Source organism: Leopardus geoffroyi, chromosome A3, assembly GCF_018350155.1.
Source record: "Leopardus geoffroyi isolate Oge1 chromosome A3, O.geoffroyi_Oge1_pat1.0, whole genome shotgun sequence".
NCBI classification, from domain to species: Eukaryota; Metazoa; Chordata; class Mammalia; order Carnivora; family Felidae; genus Leopardus; species Leopardus geoffroyi.
The window spans coordinates 50323401-50347442 of NC_059336.1; the positions used below are offsets into that span (position 1 = coordinate 50323401).

Genomic DNA, 24042 nt, shown 5'->3' on the forward strand with positions numbered 1-24042 from the left:
CCTAATCTTCATAAAACTGGTCTTATCGGCCATCGCCTGGTCTGTAACTGCATCTCCCCTGGAAAAGAATCCTCTTATTGGCAATTCTAGGCAGCAGGAGAAGGGACAGGCTCTGCATAGATGCTGTAAGACCCTTCACAAAGGGTCATTGTACCTCATTCAGAAGCTCCTGGGCAAATATAAGAGTTTCCCGACGGAAAGAGCAACTCTGGGGGGAAAAGGGCAGGGCTAGCAAGTTAGAGCTTTGGGGCAAGTCTGCAGAGCAGAGCATGTACACAGCCTGGTTGCTGACACAGCCTGTGATCACTGCTGCTCTAGCTTTGGCATATCTAAGATGGCAGTGCTCACCACACAGGCCACCAAGCAGCTCAGGTATGGTCAGTCTGAAGCAACATGGCTGTAGCCTAAAATCTACACTGAATTTCAAAGACTGGATTCCAAAAACAGGATGTAAAATATCTCATTAAAAATTTGCTTATATTGGGGCAGCTAGGTGGCTCTGTCGGTTAAGTGTCCAACTCTTGATTTTGGCTCAGGTCATGATATCACAGTTTCATGAGTTCAAGCTCCACATCTTGCTCTGCAGTGACTGTGGAGCCTGCTTGGGATTCTCTCCTCTCCCCCTCTCTCTGCCCCTCCCCCCACTTGTGCTCTGTCTCTGTCAAAATAAATAAACTTAAAAAATTGCTTATATTGATTATATGTTGAAATGATAATTGTGTGGATATAATGGACTAATGTTACTAAAATTATTTCTTTTTATATGTTTCAGTATGCCTACAGAAAAACTTAAAATTACATGTGTACCTTGTATTGAGTATTCTGAGAATATACACACATCCCATAAATTCAGCAGTGCCAGAAAACAGGTTCTCTTAGGTGCTATGCTAGCCATAGACTTCTTTGCTCTCAAGACAGAGCAGGGAATGTGCTCAGTTCTAACTGATGAGGGTGACATGTGCCATCCTAGGCACCAGCCATGGGCTTCAGCTCTATACAGTGGGTGTCTGGTGGGGCTAGGGAACCAGGTGCCTGTTTATTTTCACAGGGACTCACATTTACTGGGTGTGCCTATGGGTGCCAAAGACAGTTATAGGGCGTTATTGCACCAGCCAGGAAAGGCAACAAGGCCATTGCCCTGATACGGCAGCATGAAGGGTCCAAGGGGAGGGTGGGATTTCAACAGCAGCACTGGAAAGTGCCAGAGAGGAAGATGGTGCCAGCAGGTTGGCTGGGACTACAAGCTGGGCCTGAGTATGCATATATATAAGTGGGGGAAAGGAGGGGGTCAGATAAAGAACCACCTAAGATGGGCAATGGTGGGGACATCTGTTAGGGGTTGTTGTGTGTCTCAATCCATTCGGGCTTCTATAACAAATTTCCACAGACAGGGTTCATAAGTAACAGAAATTTAGTTCTCATAGTTCTGAGACTAGAAGTCCATGATCAAGGTGCTGACAGATATAGTGTCTGGTGAGGGCTTCCTTGTTGGTAGTTGGTGGTCTTTTCCTGTCCCATGGTGGAACAGATGGGGGAGTTCTCTGGGGTCCCTTATACAAATCACTAATACCTTTCACTGGGCTCCACCCTCATGACCTAATCGTCCCCAAAGGCCCTACCTCCTAACATTGTCACACTGGGAGCACAAGCTACAACATAAGAATTTGAGGAAACACAAGCATTCCATCTGTAACAGTGTGGAAATGAGGGAAGGGAAAATCTGCATTTGGGGTGTCTGACCAAGGACACACTCCTCCATTATAGTGTCCACCCAAAGCAACAGCAGAAACATGAAATCACAGAGAACACTGATTAACATTCACACTCCCCTTTAATCAAAGGCAGCCTCGCCAACAAAATTAAGATTGAGAAAGACATAACAAAAAGCTAAAATGACAGTTAAATAGGGAGAGGATTTGGCAACAAGGGAAAGCACAGTCTCACTGCTAACAAATATCCTGGTTACAAAGTACAGGGAAACGCAGAGCAGTGACTTTGGAAAGGTTGGGTGACATACCGCGGGGAAGGTTGAAAGTTGCCTCTACCTCTGGAGACTGACTCTAAAAACACCATTAGCCAGGGGGGCTCCTGGGTGGCTTAGTTTGTTAAGTGTCCCAACTTCGGCTCAGGTTATGATCTCACTGCTCATGAGTTCGAGCCCCGCATCAGGCTCTGTGCTGACAGCTTGGAGCCTGCTTTGAATTCTGTCTCCATCTCCCTGCCCCTCTCCTGCTCGTGCTGTCTCTCTAATATAAAATAAAACATAAAAAATTAAAAATAAAACACCATTAGCCAGAGGCAGTGACCCTCCAGTAGCAAAGAGCAGAGGAACAGGACGCCTATGGCTTATAGGAGAACACCAAGGGCCAACTGATAGATGCAGAATGGGTGCTGGGCTTGGGAAATCATTATTTTGCAGCCATCATGGTAAAGACTGGATACTATCCAATTGGATATTAAATCCAGGGAAAATTTTGATGAAGAACAGGATGTTTATGTCGTTTTTAAGTGTCTCCCTACTGATTGCTTATTAGTTGCATGGGAGAAAAAAAACCAGTAACTATACAATGGGGAAATTAGGCAACACCTTAACATCACCTATGCTGTCTGGCTGAGAACACATAATCTTAATTTAATACAAAAGAAATATCAGAACAACACGAAATAAGAATGTTTAAAAATCTCTCTTTAAAAATATCCATGTCAGAGACAAAGAAAAGGCTGTGGGAATGTGCTGGAGACTGTTAGGATTTAACACCCAAGATGATGGTTTTGGAGGCCGGGACTTTGGGAGGTGATAGGATCATGAGGTCTACTAGAACCCTTGGGTCATGAGGGATTAGTGCCCTGTTGTTCGAGATCCCAGAGAAATCCCTTGGAGGCAGCCTTTCCATCTGTACCAGGAAGAGAGCTCTCACCCAATACCAAACCACAAGCCTGACTCCGAGCTAAGGGAATTTCTAGTAGAAGCTTCTGCCTGTCTTACTTTTTAGGAACTAAATTCCTAGAGGCTTCTGCCTAGCTGTCAATCTCACCTTTTATTTTATTTTATTTTATTTTACTTTATTTTATTTTTTATTTTTTTAATGCTTATTTTTGAGAGAGAGAGACAGAGAGAGAGAGAGGGAGACACAGAATCTGAAGCAGGCTCCAGGCTCCAAGCTGTCAGCACAGAGCCCCACATGCGGGGCTCAAACTCACAAACTGTGCAATCATGACCTGAGCCGAAGTCAGATGCTTAACTGACTGAGTGTCTGACTCTTGTTTTCGGCTCAGGTCATGATCTCACAGTTTTGTGGGTTCAAGCCCGCATCGGGCTCTGTGCTGGCTGACAGCACAGAGCCTGCTTGGAATTCTCTGCCTCCTTCTCTTTCTGCCCCTCTCCCTCCCACTGGCGCCTGAGGTCTCCATCTCTCTCAAAATGAACTTTAAAAAAATTTTACAAACAAACTAACAAACTGCTAGAAAAAGAAACACTGGGGTGCCTGGGTGGCCCAGTCAGTTACGTATCCCACTTGATTTCAGCTCAGGTCATGAACTCATGGTTTATGAGATCAAGTCCCATGTCGGGCTCAGCACTAACAGTGTAGAGCCTGGTTGGGATTCTGTCTCTCCCTCTCTGCCCTTCCCAGGCTCATCCTCACAATCAGTCAATCAATCAATCAGAAAAAAAAAAAAAACGAAAACAAAAACAAAAACAAAAAACAAAACTTGAGGAGGCCAGAGTGCAGACAGCAGCACTTTCAACAATAGCCAAATTATGGAAAGAGCCTAAATGTCCATCAACTGACAAATGGATAAAGAAGATGTGGTTTATATATACAATGGAATACTACTTGGCAATGAGAAAGAATGAAATCTGGCCATTTGCAGCAACATGGATGGAACTAGAAGATATCATGCAAAGTGAAATAAGTCAGTCAGAGAAAGATAGATACCATGTTTTCACTCATAAGTGCATCTTGAGAAACTTAACAGAAGACCATGGGGGAGGGGAAAGGGAAAATAAAAGTTACAGAGAGGGTGGGAGGCAAACCATAAGAGACTCTTGTATACTGAGAACAAACTGAGGGTTGATGGGGGGTGGGAGAGAGGGGAAAGTGTGTGATGCGCATGGAGGAGGGCACTTGTTGGGATGAGCACTGGGTGTTGTATGGCAACCAATTTGTCAATAAATTATATTTAAAAAAAAAAGTGATGGACAGTTACCTCAGCCTCATTATAATGTGAAAATCCCTCTCTGAATATTGATCCCAAGCCCCAGTAAAAGGAGCCTGCTGCTTTCCCTTGTTTGGCTGTTTTAATTACTCCCCATTATCTCCCTATTCCTACAAATAAAGCAAGCTTGTGAGGCAGCTCCACTGGCGTAGTCTCTGTCTGCATCTCACTAAAGGAGCAGGCCCACTTGAGTTCAGTAACACCACCTCCAGAACTGTGGGAACTAAATCTGGTTTATAATTTCCCCATCTATGACGTTTTTGTCGTAGCAGCCCGAACAGCCTAAGACATAATGTTTCAGACTGAAGGACCTTACACAGACAACTAAAGGCAACATCTGACCCTACAATGGATCCTGTAGGTTAACTAACAAAACTGAAATACAACCAGCAGGTTAAGGTATTGTATCTGTGGGAATCATGAAGTTAATAAGTGTGTCACAGTTAGGTGGAATGGGAAGCTGGGTCTTCCGGAAGAAAAGCCCAGATTTCTGGCTTTTGCACATTTCTGTGGTGTAAATAACTCTCACAAGAGCTGATTTCAAGCTATCAAAGGTTTAGCAAGAAGCTGGCAAAACTCCTGAACACTGAACAATCAACTCTGTGCACATGCACACCACTGCAAGGAAGCAGGACTAAGCCTGTTCTTCGGAAATGTGTACTGAGCGTAGATGGGTGGAGTGGCCCCGTGATGCACTCACCCTGAGATGTTCAGAAAATAACTGTGTATACATATTCACATCCATACACAGCACACAAGTGAGCAAACGTGCAACGAGCACATGGAGTAAAATGTAAACAACAGGTGAATATGGGCAAAAGGTATCCAGGTGTCCCTGCCACTGTTTTCACTTTTGTAACTTCATGTATTAGAAATTATTTTCCAATGAAAAGTTTTCTTAATGCTCTAAATGTTACTGTGAAACAATCAAAAATATTTTTAAAAATGGAAAAAGCAAATATCTGAATAGATTAACACTAATACGTTCAATATTTCTGATGTTTCAAGAAGTCAAATTTTAAGAACCAAAAGTGAAATTAGTAACAGAGTCCCATGAAAGAAAGATGGATTTATGGGTGTTTGAAAGATTCAGTGGACTAAAGTAACGTGTTAACTGATGATTAGTTACAGGCTCTAAGTCCAGGCAACAAGCTTAAAGGGAGCGAGGAAACACATGTGACTGCAATCCCACCTGCACAACAGACCCTAACACATGACAGCAGGAGGTTCAGGAGGGGAGGGTGACACAGCTGACAAACACAGGATTTCAGGAGGGTACCCTGGCATCGGGGTTTGGAGCAGAGGAAAAGAGCACAGGGCAGGAAACAGTGGGTCACGTCACACTCCAGAACAGCATGGGCTCACCTTTATCCTCTGGTGTTGCCAAAGCAATGTATAGCAGAAACAAAGTCAATTCTGACTTTAATTTGGAGGGAGATCATTAAGAAGTGAATTGATCATAGACCCTTAATAACAAACAATAATGTTTTATCTGTTGGGGTCCTGGATCATTTTAAGAGTGTAACAGGGGTGTGATACGTTTCAGCACCACTGACCTATTGTTCACCACCTCTGCCTTGCTCTGCGGTGTCTCTAACTAATGGATGGCCCTTGGTAGGTTTGGCTACCTGCATGGTGCCTGGAAACACTGAGGGGGGCTTCAAAACTGGTGCCAGTCTATCAGCCTTGGCCAGCCTGTGGGGGGCTCAGCATGGGCACCACACAGGCAAGTTGGGTCACCTCTCCTTGAAGAACATGAAACTTGGGAGGATCCATTAGTAGAACAGGCTGAGATCACAGGCTCCACTTGCTCTGCTCATACACGGATGCTCCTGCTGACCCATACTGGACTATCCTTCATGTGGAGGTCAGGAATGTGGGCCACTATGAATGACAGGCCACTCCCAGGCAGGAGGGTGAAGTATGAGGCCTACACACTACCACCCAGGTGTGAACCAGTCAGACCCTGATAACTTGCACCATCCACCCATCTCATGGGCTCTAACACCCCACTCTTAGCAAGCACGGCCGGGAGAAGGCTGTGCAGCCTTCTGGCACCAGATCTCTGGAGGGCCAAGCTCTCAGAACCTTCCCCAGCACCACTGCCCTTGTTGTAAAGTGGGCTGGATGGTTCAGGACAGGGGTGCATGAAGACCCCATGCACCAAAGACAAAAGCAATGTCCCAGTGCAAGACAAAGTAAATGTGATGGCTTGGGATGGCAAAGGGGGCCAGGTGGGGCACATACCCGGCACTTGAGCTCGTACTCCTTTAGGACCTCTACAAACCGCTCCTCCTGGGCCAGGAGCTCTGTACTCTGTGGCTCCAGCTGAAAGTCAGACCCACACAGAAAAATGATAGGACCTCAGACCAAGTAGAATGTGTGCTGTCACCCCATCATGTTCCTCCCACTAGGCTCAGCATCTCCAGGTACAGCCTTCCATCCCTCCTCCTCCTCCCTCTCTTCATTTAAAATATCTCAAGGCAGAAGGATGCTCTGAATTTATGGAAGGTGGTCATACTCTCAACTGGAGTCTGGGGTGCATTTCTACCTCAGCTGCCTGGGATGCCCCCTACCTGGACCTCTCCATGCAGCACCTCCACTCCCCTCCTTCTCCTAAAGTGATGGGCAGGGCCAGATGGAGGGCCTCATGGTGGGCATGGAGCTCTCTTCTGTGCCCCCCACCACTGAGAACCTATCACTGGGGTCTGTACACATGGTGCTGGCAAGCCCTGGCTGTGTCACTAAAAGATTAGTACCCCTGCACTGCAATGAAGAGGAAGAAAACAGAAGGAAGGTCAATCTGCTGATTTTTCTCTCCATTCTGGAATTTAAGTAAGAAAAAACAGAATTCAGTCACCTATGGATTCAAGTCCCTGACACTTTTTACCCAGTAACCAGAGACTCAGAATCAGCAAAAGGACTTGCCTTGTCCTTCAACACAAATTCCAGGTCATTCTGCAATTTCAAGACCAGCTTCTCTGATTCCGAAAGCTTTTCCACAACTTCAATAATCTCCTTCTGTAATCGACTGTTTTCCTACAAGACAAAAACCAGCAGTTTACTGGGCTTTGGGAGTGGAGGACAGAGCTGTCAGCAGCTTATCTCCCCTCTGCATCAAAAACTTATTCTCAGCAGCACTCCCAATCAGGGAAGAAACCTGCAAATGCAGGTGTCTGCTGCTCACTGCTTGCAGGAGAGGAGGCTGTGCTGGGGAACCAACCCCACAGAGCCCCTCACCACTGCTCGTCGCTTTCTTCACTGCTTTTACTTCTCCCATCCCCAGTGCTCAAGAAGGCTATGAGTAACACAAGAGGCTGGGGGCAATCCTTTCTGAGCTGTTTTCTGAATGAGGGATTTGAAACCACACACTTATAGTTCAGAGGTCCAGCAGGGGAGGAAGGCAGTGCCCACAGACATGGAAAATCATGGAGAAGAGCAGTAAGGACACGGTGTGGGCAAGGGCCCAGCTTCTCCCCCAGGCAGACAGAGACCAGGCAGATGTGGAAAGAATCTGCAGGCTCTGAGTTAGGAAAAGAAGAGGAAGGCAGGAGCAGAGGATGGACCAGGGAACACCTCACTGGATGGAATCAAATGCTGGGTGGCTGTGGATCACAGGACACTCACCAAAGCCCAGAAAACTCCCTCTGCTTCAGACCACACACCCAGGACTCCCAAAGAGTGGGCTTTAGGTTTTGGTCTTTGGCTGACCCCACAGATGATCTGGTTTCCAGGGGGTGCAGCAAAGTTGGCCACCGCCACTGACCCTCCATGACCATCATCCCCCTGACCCAGAGCAGAGAGTAAGAGCCCCACAGGTCTCAACCTGTCCTGGTGCCCCCCCAACCAGAGAGAAGGAAGGGGTAATGCGTCTTGTGGAAAAGCCAGGACCCTTCTTGCTTTGGCTGAGAAATGTCCTATCTTTGTGGCTGCAGCAAATGTTCCTTAGTTGGAAATCGCAGGCATTTCCCTCCCACAGAAATGTAATAAGGTCACTAGGAGGTATTCAGTCCCTGACCAGGAAAATGTGGGATGTGGGAGGATGGACCCTCAGGCAACCTCATGTCTTTCCATGCAGGATGTCCTAGGGAGACACAGCTCCCCACGTACCTTCAGCGCCAGAGTCAGCTTCCCACGTAGGTTGGCCTCCTCATCCCGCAGACGCTCCAGGTCCTTCTCCAGCACAGCTGTCTGCCTGCAGGTCTGCTCCCAGAGCAGCTCACGTTCCCTCTCCACCTCAGACCGCAGGAGGCTCAGCCTTTCCCGGTACCCCTGCTCCAGGTGTCTGCATGGTACACAAGGAATATGTCATGTTGGGTCCCAAGGGGCACTGCCTAGGCCCATACTGACCCCCGTCTCTCCAGGGACATCTCCCAAGCAACATGGCCTTTCTTCCTTGGAACCTTCCAGCCCACAGCACTTGGCCACACTGTCTGGTACTCCATTGTTCCTGCTTGGCAGAAGGGGTCACTGAACCTCAGCTAAGCTGCAGATCTTGTAAGGGCAGGGGCCCTGCTTTAAATCCCGCCCTACCCTGGGTCTGGTGGTGGATGCCCCACTCAAGGTTGGGGAAGGTGACAAGGGAAGCAAGCAGGTCCCTGGACCCTCAGGAGTGAGCTAGCGAATGCTTTCTGGGAGTACACCTCTATGATGCCCTCTGCCTTTCAGCCGCCTTCCACACCACAGCAGCCATCAAATGCCTTGGATAACCAAATGCGCACAAAAGTAAGCCTCTAGTGCAGGACTCAGGTAACATAAAACCTGGGGACAGTGAATCCCAAAGCAATCAGAGGACAAGGTAGGAGGCATTTTTTTTTCACCTCAGTTTCTGCCTTACTCTTTTTAAAGAACCAGTTCTATCAGCAGAAAAAAGTGCCAAATCTTAATTTTATCACTAAAACAACCACTTAGCAGGATCTCTCAAACCAAGTCTCTCTAGACTGAAGATGAGCAAAACTCGTACTTCAGCAGAGGGCTTGGCAACATTAATAATTAAGAAGAGAACACTGAGGGACGCCTGGGTGGCTCAGTCGGTTGAGCGTCCAACTTCGGCTCAGGTCAGGATCTTGCAGTTTGTGGGTTCGAGCCCCGTGTCGGGCTCTGTGCTGACAGCTCAGAGCCTGGAGCCTGTTTCAGGTTCTGTGTCTCCTCTCTCTGCCCCTTCCCTGCTCATGCTCTGTCTCTCTCTCTGTCCCTCAAAAATGAATAAATGTTAAAAAAAAATTAAAAAAAAAAATAAGAAGAGAACACTGGGGGCTTGTCCTCCAGCCCCTCCAGACAGTCTGGACTTTCGTTCTCATCCCAAAACTTTAAGGAAAGAAATGGAGGGAAAGGAAATGGAGGAAGGGCAGCTGTTACTTAGGGGAAAACAGTAAGATGAATCTAGCTAATGTAACACTCCACAAACTTTTGGGGTAGTTTTTAAAAAATACTTATTTGACCATACCACTCCACTCTTTAAAAACTTGTGAAATATCCAGCAAAAGGAAAATGGATAAATAATATGGTAGACCCACATAACAGGATGCTCTGTGGCCATCACAAAAGCATATGTGATATAATACCATTTTGTAAATAATTAGGTACATGGGAAAAAAAAGTGAATGACATAAAAAATGTCAGGAGTGATAATCTCTGGGTGAAACTTCTGCTTTTATTTTTACTTTTACTTGCATTTTCTATAATGAATGTGTATCATTTATTACTTTTGCAGTTACGAAAAACCAAATACAGCCATAAAAGCCTCTTCTAGAAATTCCTGATAATGCTCCAGTACTCATGGGGCAAAATGCAAACTCATGGGGCCTTCACGTGTCCCTTCACCAGATTCTCAGACCGAGATAAGGTTTTTGAGTCTGTGATTCTCTGACCCCAGGAAGGACATCATAAAATTATTCCCATATGATTGGGAGAGAATCAAGCCTAGCACACTGTGACTGAAGCAAATCAGTTTTCCGTTACTCAAACTGATCATCTCAAATCAATTTACATTTAGCTCTTGGACACAATTCTTGAAAAAGGAGTTTTCTCCCGTGAATAATATTAACCAAGGGCTGGGAGGTTGCAGTACAGGCTGTCAGCAGAGGAAGGTTGTGTGGGAGTCAGACTGCTCCAGAGTCTAGAGAGGTCCCTGTGGGCCCCTCTCACCCAGGGTCCCAGTGAGGCTTCAACTCAAGGTCTCAGTGGTGCCAGATCAGTCCCACTCCTGCTCAGGTGGGATCCCAAGTCTCCAAGTCAGTAGTGAGTCTAACAACACACTGTTAGAAGAGCCATGAGGAGGAAAGGGGAGGTACTGAGAAAGGAAAAAAGCTCTGTTGGCTTCTTCCAAGGTTCCTTCAGCTCCTAATTTGCAGTAATAGTCTCACTCTGTGGAAACCCATGCTGACCTCATATCCTATTTTGTGAAGTCAGGGAACTAAGGAGGCTATGACAGGTGAGCAAAATCATACATCTGTAGCTACAAGAACCAACACTCTGAACATTCTTTTTTTTTTTTTTTTAACGTTTATTTATTATTGAGAGACAGAGAGACACAGAGTGTGAGCAGGGGAGGGGGCAGAGAGAGGGGGAGATACAGAATACAAAGCAGGTTCCAGGCTCTGAGCTGTCAACACAGAGCCCGATGCGGGGCTTGAACTCACAAACTGTGAGATCATGACCTGAGCCAAAGTCAGTCACCCAACCAACTGAGCCACCCAGGCACCCACACTCTGAACATTCTAATTCCACCTGCAGGAACACGCTCAGCAAGAAGGGGTGAGCGGGGCAGCTTGCGGCTGGATGCCACAAGGGAATCAGCTGAACAGAGACAGTCAATTGCTCACAAGAGACAAACTGCAGTTATTTCCTAACTAAACGCTCCTTTGTGATAAACACCACCCATGCTCCACACTGAGATAAGGGAGGCTCAGCAAGGCCACAGTCAGCACATCCACACAGAAGTCAAGGTGTCCATTGCCGGTCTCCCCACCCTGGGCTCCTCAGCCTTACTGACACCTCCTTATAAAACCATGTTTAGGGGCGCCTGGGTGGCTCAGTCGGTTAAGCGTCTGACTTCAGCTCAGGTCACGATCTCACAGTCCGTGAGTTCGAGCCCCGCCTTGGGCTCTGGGCTGATGGCTCAGAGCCTGGAGCCTGTTTCCGATTCTGTGTCTCCCTCTCTCTCTCTGCCCCTCCCCCGTTCATGCTCTGTCTCTCTCTGTCCCAAAATATAAATAAACGTTAAAAAAAAAAAAATTAAAAAATAAATAAATAAATAAATAAAACCATGTTTGTTTATTTTTCTCAGGTTTGATTGGAAGTATTTTTGAAAATTTGGTGAAAGGATCCTTAATGTTTGGGTTTCCTGAACATTCCCGTTATCTTGGGAGAGTCTTTTGTGCAGGAGTGTTGGAAGTGAGTATGCATGTGTGCACACTTGTACACACGCACGTGTACTCTCTCACACTCATGCCCCTTGACACCATCTCTTGCATACTCCTTCTCCACACCAGGCAGAAGTAGGTGTGGACATCCAATGGTGAGCAGACGAGGATCTCAGCCTGCTGCATTCAGCCTTCCCCAGCCACCCCCAGGAAGGAAAGGGCGATTCTAGAGTCCCATAGACTCAGATGTGTGGCTCTGCTCCATGCAAAGCCTGCTCCCCCACAGACTAAGAGTAACAGCCACAACTCTCCCTTGGATCCCTGAGTACAAGGGTCCTGTGGGAAGGTGAGCTGATGGGGCTCATGTGCTAACCTAGGTTGGCAATATGTGACTCCAGGTGACCCCAGCCTGGGAAGGTGATGAGCTCTCTACCCTGCAGTGCTCCTCCTGCATAATGGTCTGTTCTCACACTTCTAATACATGGCAGGCCAGGGCCTCACACTCTCTTATCTTGGGGACAGTACAGGACAAAGAGAGAGGAGACCTGGTTTCAAATTTTGGGCCACACTTGTTGCATGATTACAGGCAAGCTACTGCACTGCTGCAAGCCTCAGTTTCTTTAGCTGAAAAATGGGGCTAAAATGGCCTGTTTGGGGTAACTATGGCTGGTAACTCAGGTGACACTTGGCATACAACAGGAGCACCACAACAGTAACAGTAGTTTCACAGGCCAGAAGCTCCTTCCTGGAAGGCCGATCGACTCCTCAACCCCGAGATCTCTGGCTGCACAGCGGAGGGACACTGTGTCTCTGGTGAAGACAAACTGGAATGGGCTCTTGGGCTTCAACCCCACTGTTTAGTTGGACTGGCCCCGTGTGGTCATGAAAGCCCCCATCTGCTGTGGCCACCTAGCAGACCTGCAGAGCCCCAGGAAAGCTGGTTGCACCCCAGGATACCTCCAATCCCTCCCAGTGTGAGCCACAAGGCCCTGGGGTAAGGGCTTTGTAACTGACTGTGATAGTCCCCAGGCATGACAGGAGCAAGCCTTTCTAGGGATGGTGCTCAGAAGCCTGCAGTAAGGCAGATGGGGGCAGGTAAATGTCCCTGTGAAGGCTATTATGCTGCCCAGCCAGGGCCATGTAAAAGGGGCTTCATGTACATCACGCTACAAGACCCACACACACTGCCAATAGGGCTGGTGTAAGAAAAGTGTTACCTTCAAATGCTACAACCACACAAGACAGGGAGAAGCAACATCCCAGAGGCACAGGAATGAGATGGCTTGTCACAAGCTCTCAGACATCTGCTTGCTGAAACCATACATGCCATGTGAGTTATTACTTCTCTTTCTCATACATTTCGCAGAGGCCCACTCTCCGCTAACCCATAGGCATGAGATGCGCCCGGTGGCTGCATGCACCAGGACCTGTTAAGAGCTCGAAAACACTGACCTGTGCCCTCCTGTGCAGAGGATGGTCTTTCACCATTCCCATTTCACAGATGAGGAACCTCAAGGACTCTGTCCACCCAGGATCACAGCAAGGGCTGTTGAGGGAGAATGAGGAGGGGAGGCTGGCAGCCCTCCTGTGCCCCCACCACTAGCACTGCCAAAAGCTGAGTGTACCACACTGGTTTTTCCGCAGCACACACCCTTTGCTATACTTGAGGAGACACCTTCAAGTGACAAAAGCTTTGAGAAAGTGAATAACCAGCTAAGCTCTGCCAGGGATGCCTAGCATAGACTGTACACCAGAGTGGGGTCAAAATCTCCTCTTTGCCTGCTCCAGCCTGGGAGATCCTCAGGGGCTGGATTTCTTCACATTTTGGCTAATAAACCAGAGAGTGTGCTTTGTGTCCATAAAAAAAAGATCAGAAATCCTTTCCTCTGATCTGTCCAGCCATCAGCGTGACTGATGGAGCAAACCGCTCACCAGGGATCTGTTTAACTCATCATAACTTACAATACCTGAAGTCAAGTTTTGGGCTCTGGGCTTCTACCATATTAACCTCCTTTCAACAGGTTCTAAAACCATTCACCAGCCCTCTCTCAAAACATTCATCCATGTCACTAGCCACAGGTACACACAGAAGACACAGTTTGGGTGGGACAGACCCCATAAGTAAAGCGGAGGATAGGAATTTTCCCTGCAGCCCATAGGCACACATAGCTGGATGCCCCTGCACCATGACCTCACATCATAAAGAGCAAGGCTACTATTTTAAATGCACACCTCTTATTTCAAGGAAGGACATCCCCAGAGGTGCACCTTCTAGATTTCTCCTGGCTCAGGTGAGGAGGGCCTCAGCTCCACCATGTTCATGACCATGGCCTCAGCTAGTGGCAGACCCACATCCACCACCCACCCTTGGCCAGAGCCGGGGAATCATGGCCCAGCTGCTGAGAAGCCATGTCTCCGCACTTGGGTATGACTGCGAGACCTACTGGATCTTCTTCTCCGTGAGATGCTCTAGGGCAGAGTGACAGTCATCCATCTCTTGCACAAACTCCAGGTTCCTCTTCTCAGCTTTCTCCAGGTCCTGCCTCGCCTTGTCTCGCTCCCTTGCCATCTGCTCCACTTGTCCCCTGCCACACGAAGGAGACAGTGTCAGAGGGGGGATACCTGCTCTGGGCCCAACAAGCCCTGTGTCTCCATGAATGCTAGAAAGGGCTGCCTTAACTGGGTGCTGCGCATGGGCAGTGCTGTGTTCTGACCTCACTGCTACTACTAACCATCTCCTAAAAGTGGTTTCCAGAATTACTATGCCTGTTTTGCAGATGCACATACTGAGAGAGAGGCTAAATGATTTGTCAAGGAAGGTTTCTGGAAGGTTTCTGAACCAAGGAAGTCTGAACGTAGAGCCTTATGTTGTGCCACACCTCCAGATGGCCCAGAACAGGTAATAATTTATCCATGTCTCCCTCTTGTCCCCTCTCCCAGGGATCCCCAGCACCTAATCCAGGACTGGACACATGATGAAGAGAAGGCTGGCACCCATCACCCTGCCTGGTCACACCCTGTCACCTGCAGCCAGGTATCTGGATGAGTCACTTAGAGCAGAATGTGATTTGTGTGTGTAGCTCTCACTCTTTCCATTTACCCCAGTCCCCACATGAGGTTATGCACTAACCCTTGGCACTTGCTATTCTGGTGACTGTTTATCCCCCTTAAGGAACACAGAGCTTTTCTCCCTCCACCCTCCCAAGGCATAGTCTCTGGTCCTATTCTGAGAGTGCCTGAGGTAAGAAAGCTCATCTGTCAGCATCTAATTGAATGCAAAATCCTGAGGATGGAAATCATGATTTCTTCCCTGCAGCTTTGGAACATCAATAAACACAAAAACAATCTTTATGCCAATTTGCTGAGCATATGGATGGCCTGAATACTCAGCTAATTGAAACCTGAACCCAACTAAAATGGAATGCATTCTCAGGCCCCCTGTCATTGTACACTGGGTGACCATGTTGAGGAACACTTCGTTCTACTGTCCTGCCAGCTGCCCCAGCCCAGGACCCTCTGCCTGTTCTTGGAACACATCCCTGCCAACTGTAAGATTTTTGTCTCTGCACCTGAGAACTCCAGTGTCAGCAGGATGAGTGTCAGGTTCAAATTCCCCCTTTGGAATGTTGCTAAAAGGAACTAGGGGAGGACCTCAACATCAGTTTCTAAGCTTCTTACCAAGTGTGAAGGCAGACTGGTGACTCAGAAATTCTGTGGCCGTTAAAGCCCTAGCAGCAGCTACCACACAGGCCACTGGGTCCTCAGGCCCCTCTGAGACCACACAGGAGGATGCCACTCGAGGCACAGGTAGCCCTCTTCTGCACTCACAACTCAGCTCTTTCCCTGTCCCACCAAGAGTGCCCACTAAAGGACAGCCAGTGGGAAAGGTGGTGTCAAGTCCTTTGTCCCCTGGGACTGGCTTGGGGTAGACAAGGGCAGACTTCCCATTTCCCTCCAGGCAACGCATCCAGCTATACCTCCACAACCTCCCCAACCTCCCCAACCACACTGGGCTCTTACTGGCGGAAGCTCAGCTCCTGGCGGTAGCAGGCCAAGGCTGCCTGTTGAGTGGCACCACCGACCATCATGAGCTCATTCTCAAGGGCCCAGGTCAGCTCCAAAAGATTCACCTTCTCGTCCACACTGAAGCCAAGACTCTGGAAATAGCAAAGCCCATTGGGCAGGAAAGGATGTGTGACTTCTCCAAATACTTCCTGGCTTTCCTAAGAATAGGCCAGGCCCAGATCCACACTGTCCTGGTGGCAGCACCTGCCAACTCTTCTGTCTGTAAAGTCTCTGCCCTGCCCCCACCCATGTTACTCTGGTCTCCCCTCCCCCATAGTCCCTGTCAAAGCCAAGTTCTCCCCTCACCCCTCATCAGGGAGTATATGACCCAGGCTGGACAAAGACCTTCTTCCTGAAAAGGTAACTGACACAGAAGCAGAGGACATCATGGGGACTGATAAGAGGCCGGCGGAGAGGCCATTTTCTGTGAAATAAGTTGCTGTATGAACCCTGCTAGCCTTGGGAGCTGTGTGAAGAGAACTGACCTGAGCCCAACACCACCAAGAAGCAAGCAGAGGATAGATGTAAAAGAGCCCTGACGACACCTCTGGGCACCTTCTCCCAAGTGCCTGCTCACGTGAGCCCGTAATATCCTCCCTCCTTAAGATATTTTGAATTGAGTTTTTATCATTTCAAACTAATAGAATCTCCATGAAGTATATGTATGGGTGGGTAGTTCTGTTGGTAGGAAAGCGATCTAACAGAGAGATGAGCCATGGCCTAGTGGAGTGGAGCATTCTTCCCCTGAAGATTTTGAAAATAAGAGAATAAAACCGTTTACATTAAATGTATTGTACCACAATAATAATAATAATAATAATAATAAACCATACCCATATACCCCTCTGCTCGACTGACAATAACTAACACTTGCTACATTTGCTTTTTTAGTGTTGAGTATTCTTGACCCCTGCTCCTTCTATGATGTCAAAAAATTACAGTTACACCCACATCTAGAGGCAGACACAATGTCAGGGACTGGAGAGAAGGGGCCACAGCATTCTCAGTCACACAAGGAAATGAGGCATGCTCCCTTTTTTAACCTATAAAATGGAGACCAGGCTTTCCACTGCTCCCCCACTTCCCAGAGCGCTTCTGAAGAGAAGTGACATCAGGGTAAAGCATATGGAATAACTGGGAAGCTCAAGCTGTTATTCCACAAGTAAAGACGTCCCAGCCATCACGTCACCAGATAGAGGGCACAGACATGATAGGTCACAGCAGCAGCTTCCTGACCAAGAAGAAAGGAGTCATCAAAAACCACATGGCAAGGGTGTGAGCCAGCCTCCAAGACAGCCCCGTGTCTCTCACCTCCTGGCACCCATACCCAGGTATTCCCCTCTCACACACAACAGGGTCAACCTGTGTCACACACAGGACACGGAGGAAGTGACAGTGTATGACTTCCAAGGTTGGGGCTTGGAAGACACATAGCCTCCTCCTCACTCTCTCTTAGATGGCACTCCCAGGAAGTCACTGCCTAGTTGTGAGGAAGCTCAAGCAGCCCTAGGAAGGGGCCATGTGCAAGGAATGGAGGCCTCCTGCTACAGCAAGTATCAATCTGCCAACTTGGGAGCGGCAGTCCAGCCCCAGTCAGTCATTCACAAGACTGAGTACTGGCTGACATCTGATCAACCTCAGGGGAGACCCTGAGCTAGAGCCATCCACTACATAGCTCCCAAATTCCGGACCCACAAAAACTGCTCAAGACAAGAAGAGTCATTGTGTTTCAAGGTGTAATTTAGTGGTAATTTGTTGAGGAAGGACAAATAACCATTCCCAGGCCTCCTCCTAGAGCACTCTCAAGGGCTTGGATAAGAAGCTCCCTGAAATGGCCAGGGGTTTTGAGAAGCTGGGTATGTGATGCCAGCACATCCACACTAAGGGCTCACCCAGCTGATGCTTCCTTCTCAAGAGAAAGGCCTTTCTTTTTCAGGCATGGTGTGCTTGGTTGTCTTGGTAGGACCAGTAGCCTGTGGTCTTCACCACCAGCATCACAGGTAAGCAGTTTCTGAGAGCGTCGCAGGCAGGAAGGGCCCAACCTGACATACCAGGATACCCAGAAGGCCTGCCCCACTCGCTGCTGCTCCCGCCCTGGCTATGTGGGCTCAGGCAGCGACCTCATCTGTCACGTGAGACAGAAACAACTACACTGAGTGAAGAGTAAACAATGTCACAAACTTCACAGGTCCTTGTTTGGTGCCAAGTGCTGAGAGTTCAGTAAACACCTCTGCCCTTCAACAAAATGGAAGCAAATCCTCAATGCAACTAGTAAATTACAAATTGCTAAGGAAATGGAAATATTCTCTGACAGTAGGAAAGCAATAAAAAGGGTAAGTTATGAAGTGTCAGAGGCAAATTTGAGACTCACCATGCTCTAAAGGCAGCCAGCCCACCTCCAAATGACAGGGAATCAGGAATACAGTTTCAGGGAGAATCTCAAAACCGTGAATCTCTTTGCTCTTTGCCCTCCCAGGGAGCCAATCTAGTAACTAGGGCTCAGCCTCCAGCTCTCCCAAGGGCCAGGTGCCCAGTTCTGGCCTTACTGTCCAGGCTCTGCCTAGGCTGCTGGGTGGCCACACTCAGCAATGGCTAGGCCCAAAAGGGCCTCAAAGTGTCAGGAGGACTATCTTAAACATTGTCATTGGGCTCCTCTGTGAACTGTTAGTTTGTGCTAATAAGGACATTTTCAGAGGCAATATAAAAAAGCCTACCAAGAGTTAAAATGTGTAACTTCAGAAATCTAGCCTACCAAGAAATACCAGCATAGGAACAGGAGGATATATAATCTAAATAAGATTTAGAACAGAAAAAAAATCTACATGTCCAATGATAGGAAAAAGGTAACAAATTAACAAGATATACAGTATACCAATTTTGCAAAAAAAAAATTTTAAAGCTGGAATATCCAAATATATATTTCTTTTCTGTGCTGGGGAAAAGCTCTGCAAAAACTCCCACTGAGCCGTGAGGTGTTGCTACTCCTACAGAATGGGAGCAAAAGGGGGCAGGCTTTATTACTTTATGATTTTGTGTACAGTTGACACTTAAACAAAATTTTTTTTAATGTTTATTTATTTATTTATTTATTATTATTATTTTTTTTATAAGTTTTTTTTTTTCCAACGTTTATTTATTTTTGGGACAGAGAGAGACAGAGCATGAACGGGGGAGGGGCAGAGAGAGAGGGAGACACAGAATCGGAAACAGGCTCCAGGCTCTGAGCCATCAGCCCAGAGCCTGATGCGGGGCTCGAACTCACGGACCGCGAGATCGTGACCTGGCTGAAGTCGGACGCTTAACCGACTGCGCCACCCAGGCGCCCCTAATGTTTATTTTTGAGAGAGACAGAGTGCGAGCAGGCGGGGGTCAGAGAGAGAGGGAGACACAGAATCTGAAGCAGGCTCCAGGCTCTGAGCTGTCAGCACAGAGCCCGATGTGGGGCTCAAACTCACGAACTATGAGATCGTGACCTGAGCCAAAGTCGGACGCTTAACCAACTGAGCCACCCAGGCTCCCTCAGTTGACATTTTTTTTTTTTTTTTTTTTTACAACACAAAGTGAAATTTGGAAATGAAGATCAGCAGTCCAGCTTACACACACACTTTTCCCCAGTATTCTTCTCTTACCCTTGTCCAGCCCCTGTGCACAACTGGCTTGACTGCCCCAGAGCAAGCTCCCTTCAAACCCCAGGGGTCTGGCCCTGTGTCCCTGGGGGAGGTTGGACTGGCCCCCAGAAGAGGCCTGACCCCATCTGAAGACAGTCTTGTGGGCCAACCCCCCGAAGAGCATGCAGGAACTCGGGAGGAGGCAGCAGGGCAGTGTACCTCCACACCCAACACGGTGGAGGAGGGGGTCCAGGCAAGCAAGGGCCATGAGGGGAGAAGAGCTTGGCCAGCCAGGCAACAGCTCTGGGCAGAATTTGGGTTCACTATGGAGCTCATCTTCCACAAAATGGAAACACTCAGACTACTGGGACAGTGACATCCAGTAAGACGTCTCTACCACAAGGTAGGAAATTTTCTCCCCTCGTCTGGGATGGACCTCCATTGTCCAGGTAAGCAAAACATCTCCAAGGCTAACAATGTACTGAGGGAAATGTCTAAGATACCAAAACCTACCTTCAAGTGGACTTGTTTCAGATTTGTTTTCTCTGCTTATTTATTATCTCTTAAAGTTAAAATTTCTTATATTTTAATGGCAAAAAAAATAAAGAGGAAAATGATTCTAACAGGCCTTCCCTACGTGGGGTTCCCCCAGAGAGTGCAGGCCCTGTGTGTCTGTGGGATTCTCTGTCCAGCCTCCTCTGAGAGCAAAGGGCCCTGAGGTCCCCTGCTGGTCCCATGCTGCCTGCATGCTCCCTCCAGGGTGGCTGTGAGTGACCAGTTCCAGACCTGCAAGATTTCTCTGCTGTTCCGAATCCCCTCCTGGGCCCACAGGGTGATGAGCTGCTCAGGAAAGGCAAAGCCGGTGCCATCATCAATACTGCACAAGAGGCGCAGGCCTGAGCACACGGACACCAGGGATGATGTTGTGGCAGTCTGGCAGCTGCCCTCCTCCAGGACCTGTGTGTAGAGAAAGTGGAAGTGCCTCTTGTTTATTTTTAGTATTTTCCAACTTCAGTAGCCTGTGCTCAACCTTTCACTGTCTCATTGAGGTCTGTCAAGAACAGCTCACACAGTGACCATTAGCTCTGTCTCCCAGACTAGTAAACAAAGGCATGGCACCATCTCAGTGTGCCCAAGACTGCACGGCTCTGCAGGTGGCAAAGTGGGGATTTGAACCCAGAGATCCGGACACCCAGCCTATTGCCTTCTCTAAGACCCTGGTGCCTGCTTTCCTACTGTCTACCCGAGGCTTGGCCCATGGAACACATTCCAACACCCGTGTGGCCTCACATGTCAGCAAGAGCTTCTTAGTGGGAGGCATGAAGGGGTTTTAACCTCTCTCTCCCAAATCAGTACTGGTGTGCACCTGGCCTCAAAAAGCTAGAGAAGGCACATGCCAATGCTCAGAAATCCAGCCTGTGGAAAGAAACCCAAGACAGGCTTAAAAGAAGAGGCCCAAACAAAGTCACCCATCTGCTCAGGCCTCAGAAACACATCTCATAGCTGACAGAATTGGAGAGTTTTAAGAGGAAGGGGAAAAAAAATCTCTTGGCCAGAAAGCTGACCTGTTAGGCTTAAGGGCTATGAGAATCCATCAAGCAAGACTGCTTTCTGCCCCAGGCTGGCATTCTCTTCAGAACCAGCATTTGCTATCTGGGGCTATAAGAATGAGGAAAAACAGTCCCTTCCTTCTGGCCACTGGGGCTTCCGCCACCCACCCACCCCCCCCCCCGCTGCCCCCAGGGAACACTTTCCTTGTTGGCCTCCTCTCAACTCCCCTCAAAGGAGTCTCTGCTATTCCCAAAATTCCAGGCTTTTCTCATTGCCTGAAACACTTCCCCTCCAATGCTTCCATGGCTGGGTACTTTCCAGGGCTCTGCTCTGACACCCCCTCCCAGCCCAGCACCTCCCTCCTGGCACTCACTACCTCAGCAGGTACTCACAGGCCCATATGCTCTCATCTGTTCTCAGCCATATCCCTATCTCTTCATAAACACTTAGGAACTGGGTGCTTACTAAAGCTGTGCTAGGTACAGCCCTACAAAGTAGGCATGTGACTCCATTTACAAAAGGGGAGAGGACAGACAGCTCAAGAATGGTCAGAAACATGCCATGGCCACAGTGGAGAAGCTCAGATAGCCAAATGCACCTGGACCACCCTTGTCTCCCTCCCACCTGCTTCCTTTGTGAGGACTGTGAACTTGGGGACAGGCACATCATGGTGTAGCAGGAGAGGGGGGTGCTGGGCCACATACTTGAGGGCCCAGCACCACCATGCCATGCAAGAGTCCACACACACAGGATGCAACACCCTCTACCTGCAGCTGTGTTAGCTCAGGGCACTTCCTGGGTAGTCAGTGTTCTTGGGCACCTGCATCTGACTAGAGGTGGGTCCTGCCTGGTTTCATTCCTGCGCCCCATGGCTCAGAGTCCTGTCCAGCTGTGTTTCCTCATTGGGACACAGGAACAAGGGCAGCTCCACCACAGAGGAGGCACCCTCCCTCCACTGGCTCCAAGCATGACTTGGTGGGACTTCATGGCCTCTGACCTTACATGGCCTGACACTTTCCTTTAACACTCCTAGTTTCTTCTCTCTCCATTCTTATCAGGTTTAGATTCAGAAATGGGACTCTCAGATTACACCTAGTGCAGCAGAAAACAACATTACTGATCTTGTACCGCCACCTACAAACTACAGGATCAGCCACATCAGCAGAGAAGCACTGGCAAGACTCCCCAGAGAACCTTGCCCTGTGGTGGAAGAGGGAGGTTCTCCTCTCCTGGGATGGAGAAAAACCAAATGCTGAGCCAACGGTCAGCAAATGAGATCACAATTTAAATAACCGCCTAAAATCTGCTCTTCTCCATCTGCAGAGACCTGGTATTTGAATGAGAGATAAAATTCAGGAACACAACACAGGGAGAGTACAAGGAAAGGAGTACCTGGAGAGCTACTCCTAGGGAAGGTACCGAATGCTCTCACTGCACCACAATGGGGAGGAGAGAAGAAGCTCTTCTAATGGAAGGTACACTGGGATAGGCTTCTTGAGGAGAAAATCGAGGAACTGCCATGTAATCCTCATAAAACCCCTATGAGGTAGGCACCATTTTACAGATGAAGAGCCTGAAGCTCAGAGAAGGCAAGTAACTCATTCAGGGATACACAGTTAGGGAGGGGCAATGCCAGATCAGCAGAAGACCTGTGTGATTCTAGAATCTAAATCACATGGCCTCCCACTCACACACGTATGTGTACATACTCCCACCAACTCCCAGGTCTGTGAAGATGATGAAGGCCAGAGTGACAGCAGTTGCTGCTGTGGTTCAAAGCTTAATCATCCCATTTTACCTGGTGATGAGACCAGGACATGCTTGGTTTGATGGGAGTGGAAGACTCTGGAAATGAAGTGGGCCCGTGATTGAATAGGCCAAGCTGGAATTCCTCAAGACTCACTCTGCCGTCTCCATCTTGATCCAGTTTGTTAAACAGGTCCTCCAGTTCCTAGACAAAAGCCGCCACACCTGTGCTGAGGCCCCACCCACAAGCAGCTGGGTGCCAGTCACCACCACCCAGGCCTTCCCTGGGCAGTCTGCTTGTCCTTACCAAACTCACCTGGGACACACCTGATGTCCCCCGACTCTGTCTTGTGACATCTACATACCTGGTCAGTTTCCACCCTGCTGTGAAGGGGTGCCACCTGCACTTCCTAATTCCATAAATACCCATTCAGAGTAACTTGCTGGATGGCAGGAAGAAGACATACATATGGAGGGGGTCCTGGGCCCCCAGCAATTCAGAGAACAGCAAGGACAGCAGGACTAAGGGGAACTTTAGTAAGGAGGCACTTCCCCATCACATCACCACTGCCCACTCCCCTCCCCTTGGCCCCTGCAAGGGAGTGCAGCCTGCCTCAAAGGGCATAACATCTGGGTTGGGCGGTAGAACTAGGCAATGCAGGAAGGGGAAAGGGCACTCCAGGCAGAGAAAGGGTCATAAGTGAAGGTGCTCAGAAGCTGGTGAGGCAGGCCATACATGACCTGTGTGGGCGCAGACCTCAGCAGAAGCACTGGGAGTTACCAGAGGACTTTAGACCACAAAGTAGTACAACCACATCAGTGTCTGGAGGGTGAAGGGACTCTCCAGATGCAACAGCAACCTGACCACCACAAAGAACCTGTCCTTGAGTGTGGTCTGCCTCAGACCCTCTCACCTCCTTCTCCAGTGCCTGGAGCCCGATGCTTTGGCAGACCACAGCCAGCTCCTGCTCGCTGAGGTGGCCGCTACTGCCAACACCTAGCTTTTCCCAGATGCCACGAACCCGGCTCTCAGGGGTGTCCAGGGAGAGGCTGCAGGGCTTCTGGAGGCATCTGAAGACCTCAGAACCCCAAGCTGGCAGCTGGCCTGAAGCAGGAAGAGTGACAGGTAAACCTGATGTCCAGGTAGAAGCACTTAGGGGAAATATACCAATGCTGGCAACTGACTCTGAAATCAGATGGATGGGCAGGTGGACACACTTGAGTAGTGAAGCATCAAAGGTGGAATCTAGGTGATGAGTACATGGCTGTTCACAATACGATTCTTTCATCTTCATTCTGTGTTTCCAAATTTTCATAATAAAATGTAGGTGGGGGTGGGAGGAACCTCTGGTCCATGTGGGGAAAGCTTTTTCTCAAAGGAACCTCCTAAAGTCCGACCACTGGAAGCATATAAAAGAGGGCTGCATTATTTGTATTTACAAAAAACAAAACAAAACAAAATAAAACAAAAAAAAACCCTAGTTTTTAAA

At 48.5% G+C, this 24042-nt stretch overlaps 1 protein-coding gene across 11 annotated transcripts in view; it reads right to left on the bottom strand.

The window, feature by feature from the left end:
- NINL (ninein like) overlaps positions 1 to 24042 on the bottom strand; it is a 195443-nt gene that overhangs the window by 57889 nt on the left and 113512 nt on the right. For 7 of the 11 annotated variants that reach the window (XM_045443705.1, XM_045443707.1, XM_045443710.1 and 4 more), the window contains 9 exons: positions 23467 to 23657; positions 22605 to 22757; positions 20042 to 20212; positions 15603 to 15739; positions 14027 to 14167; positions 8329 to 8503; positions 7147 to 7257; positions 6466 to 6546; positions 5584 to 5592 (listed from right to left, as the gene is read on the bottom strand). In XM_045443705.1, coding sequence (XP_045299661.1) covers positions 5584 to 5592; positions 6466 to 6546; positions 7147 to 7257; positions 8329 to 8503; positions 14027 to 14167; positions 15603 to 15739; positions 20042 to 20212; positions 22605 to 22757; positions 23467 to 23657 — 1169 coding nt within the window. The remainder of the gene's footprint in view (positions 1 to 5583; positions 5593 to 6465; positions 6547 to 7146; positions 7258 to 8328; positions 8504 to 14026; positions 14168 to 15602; positions 15740 to 20041; positions 20213 to 22604; positions 22758 to 23466; positions 23658 to 24042) is intronic. The other 4 variants (XM_045443706.1, XM_045443703.1, XM_045443709.1 and 1 more) reach the window with 1 other exon arrangement.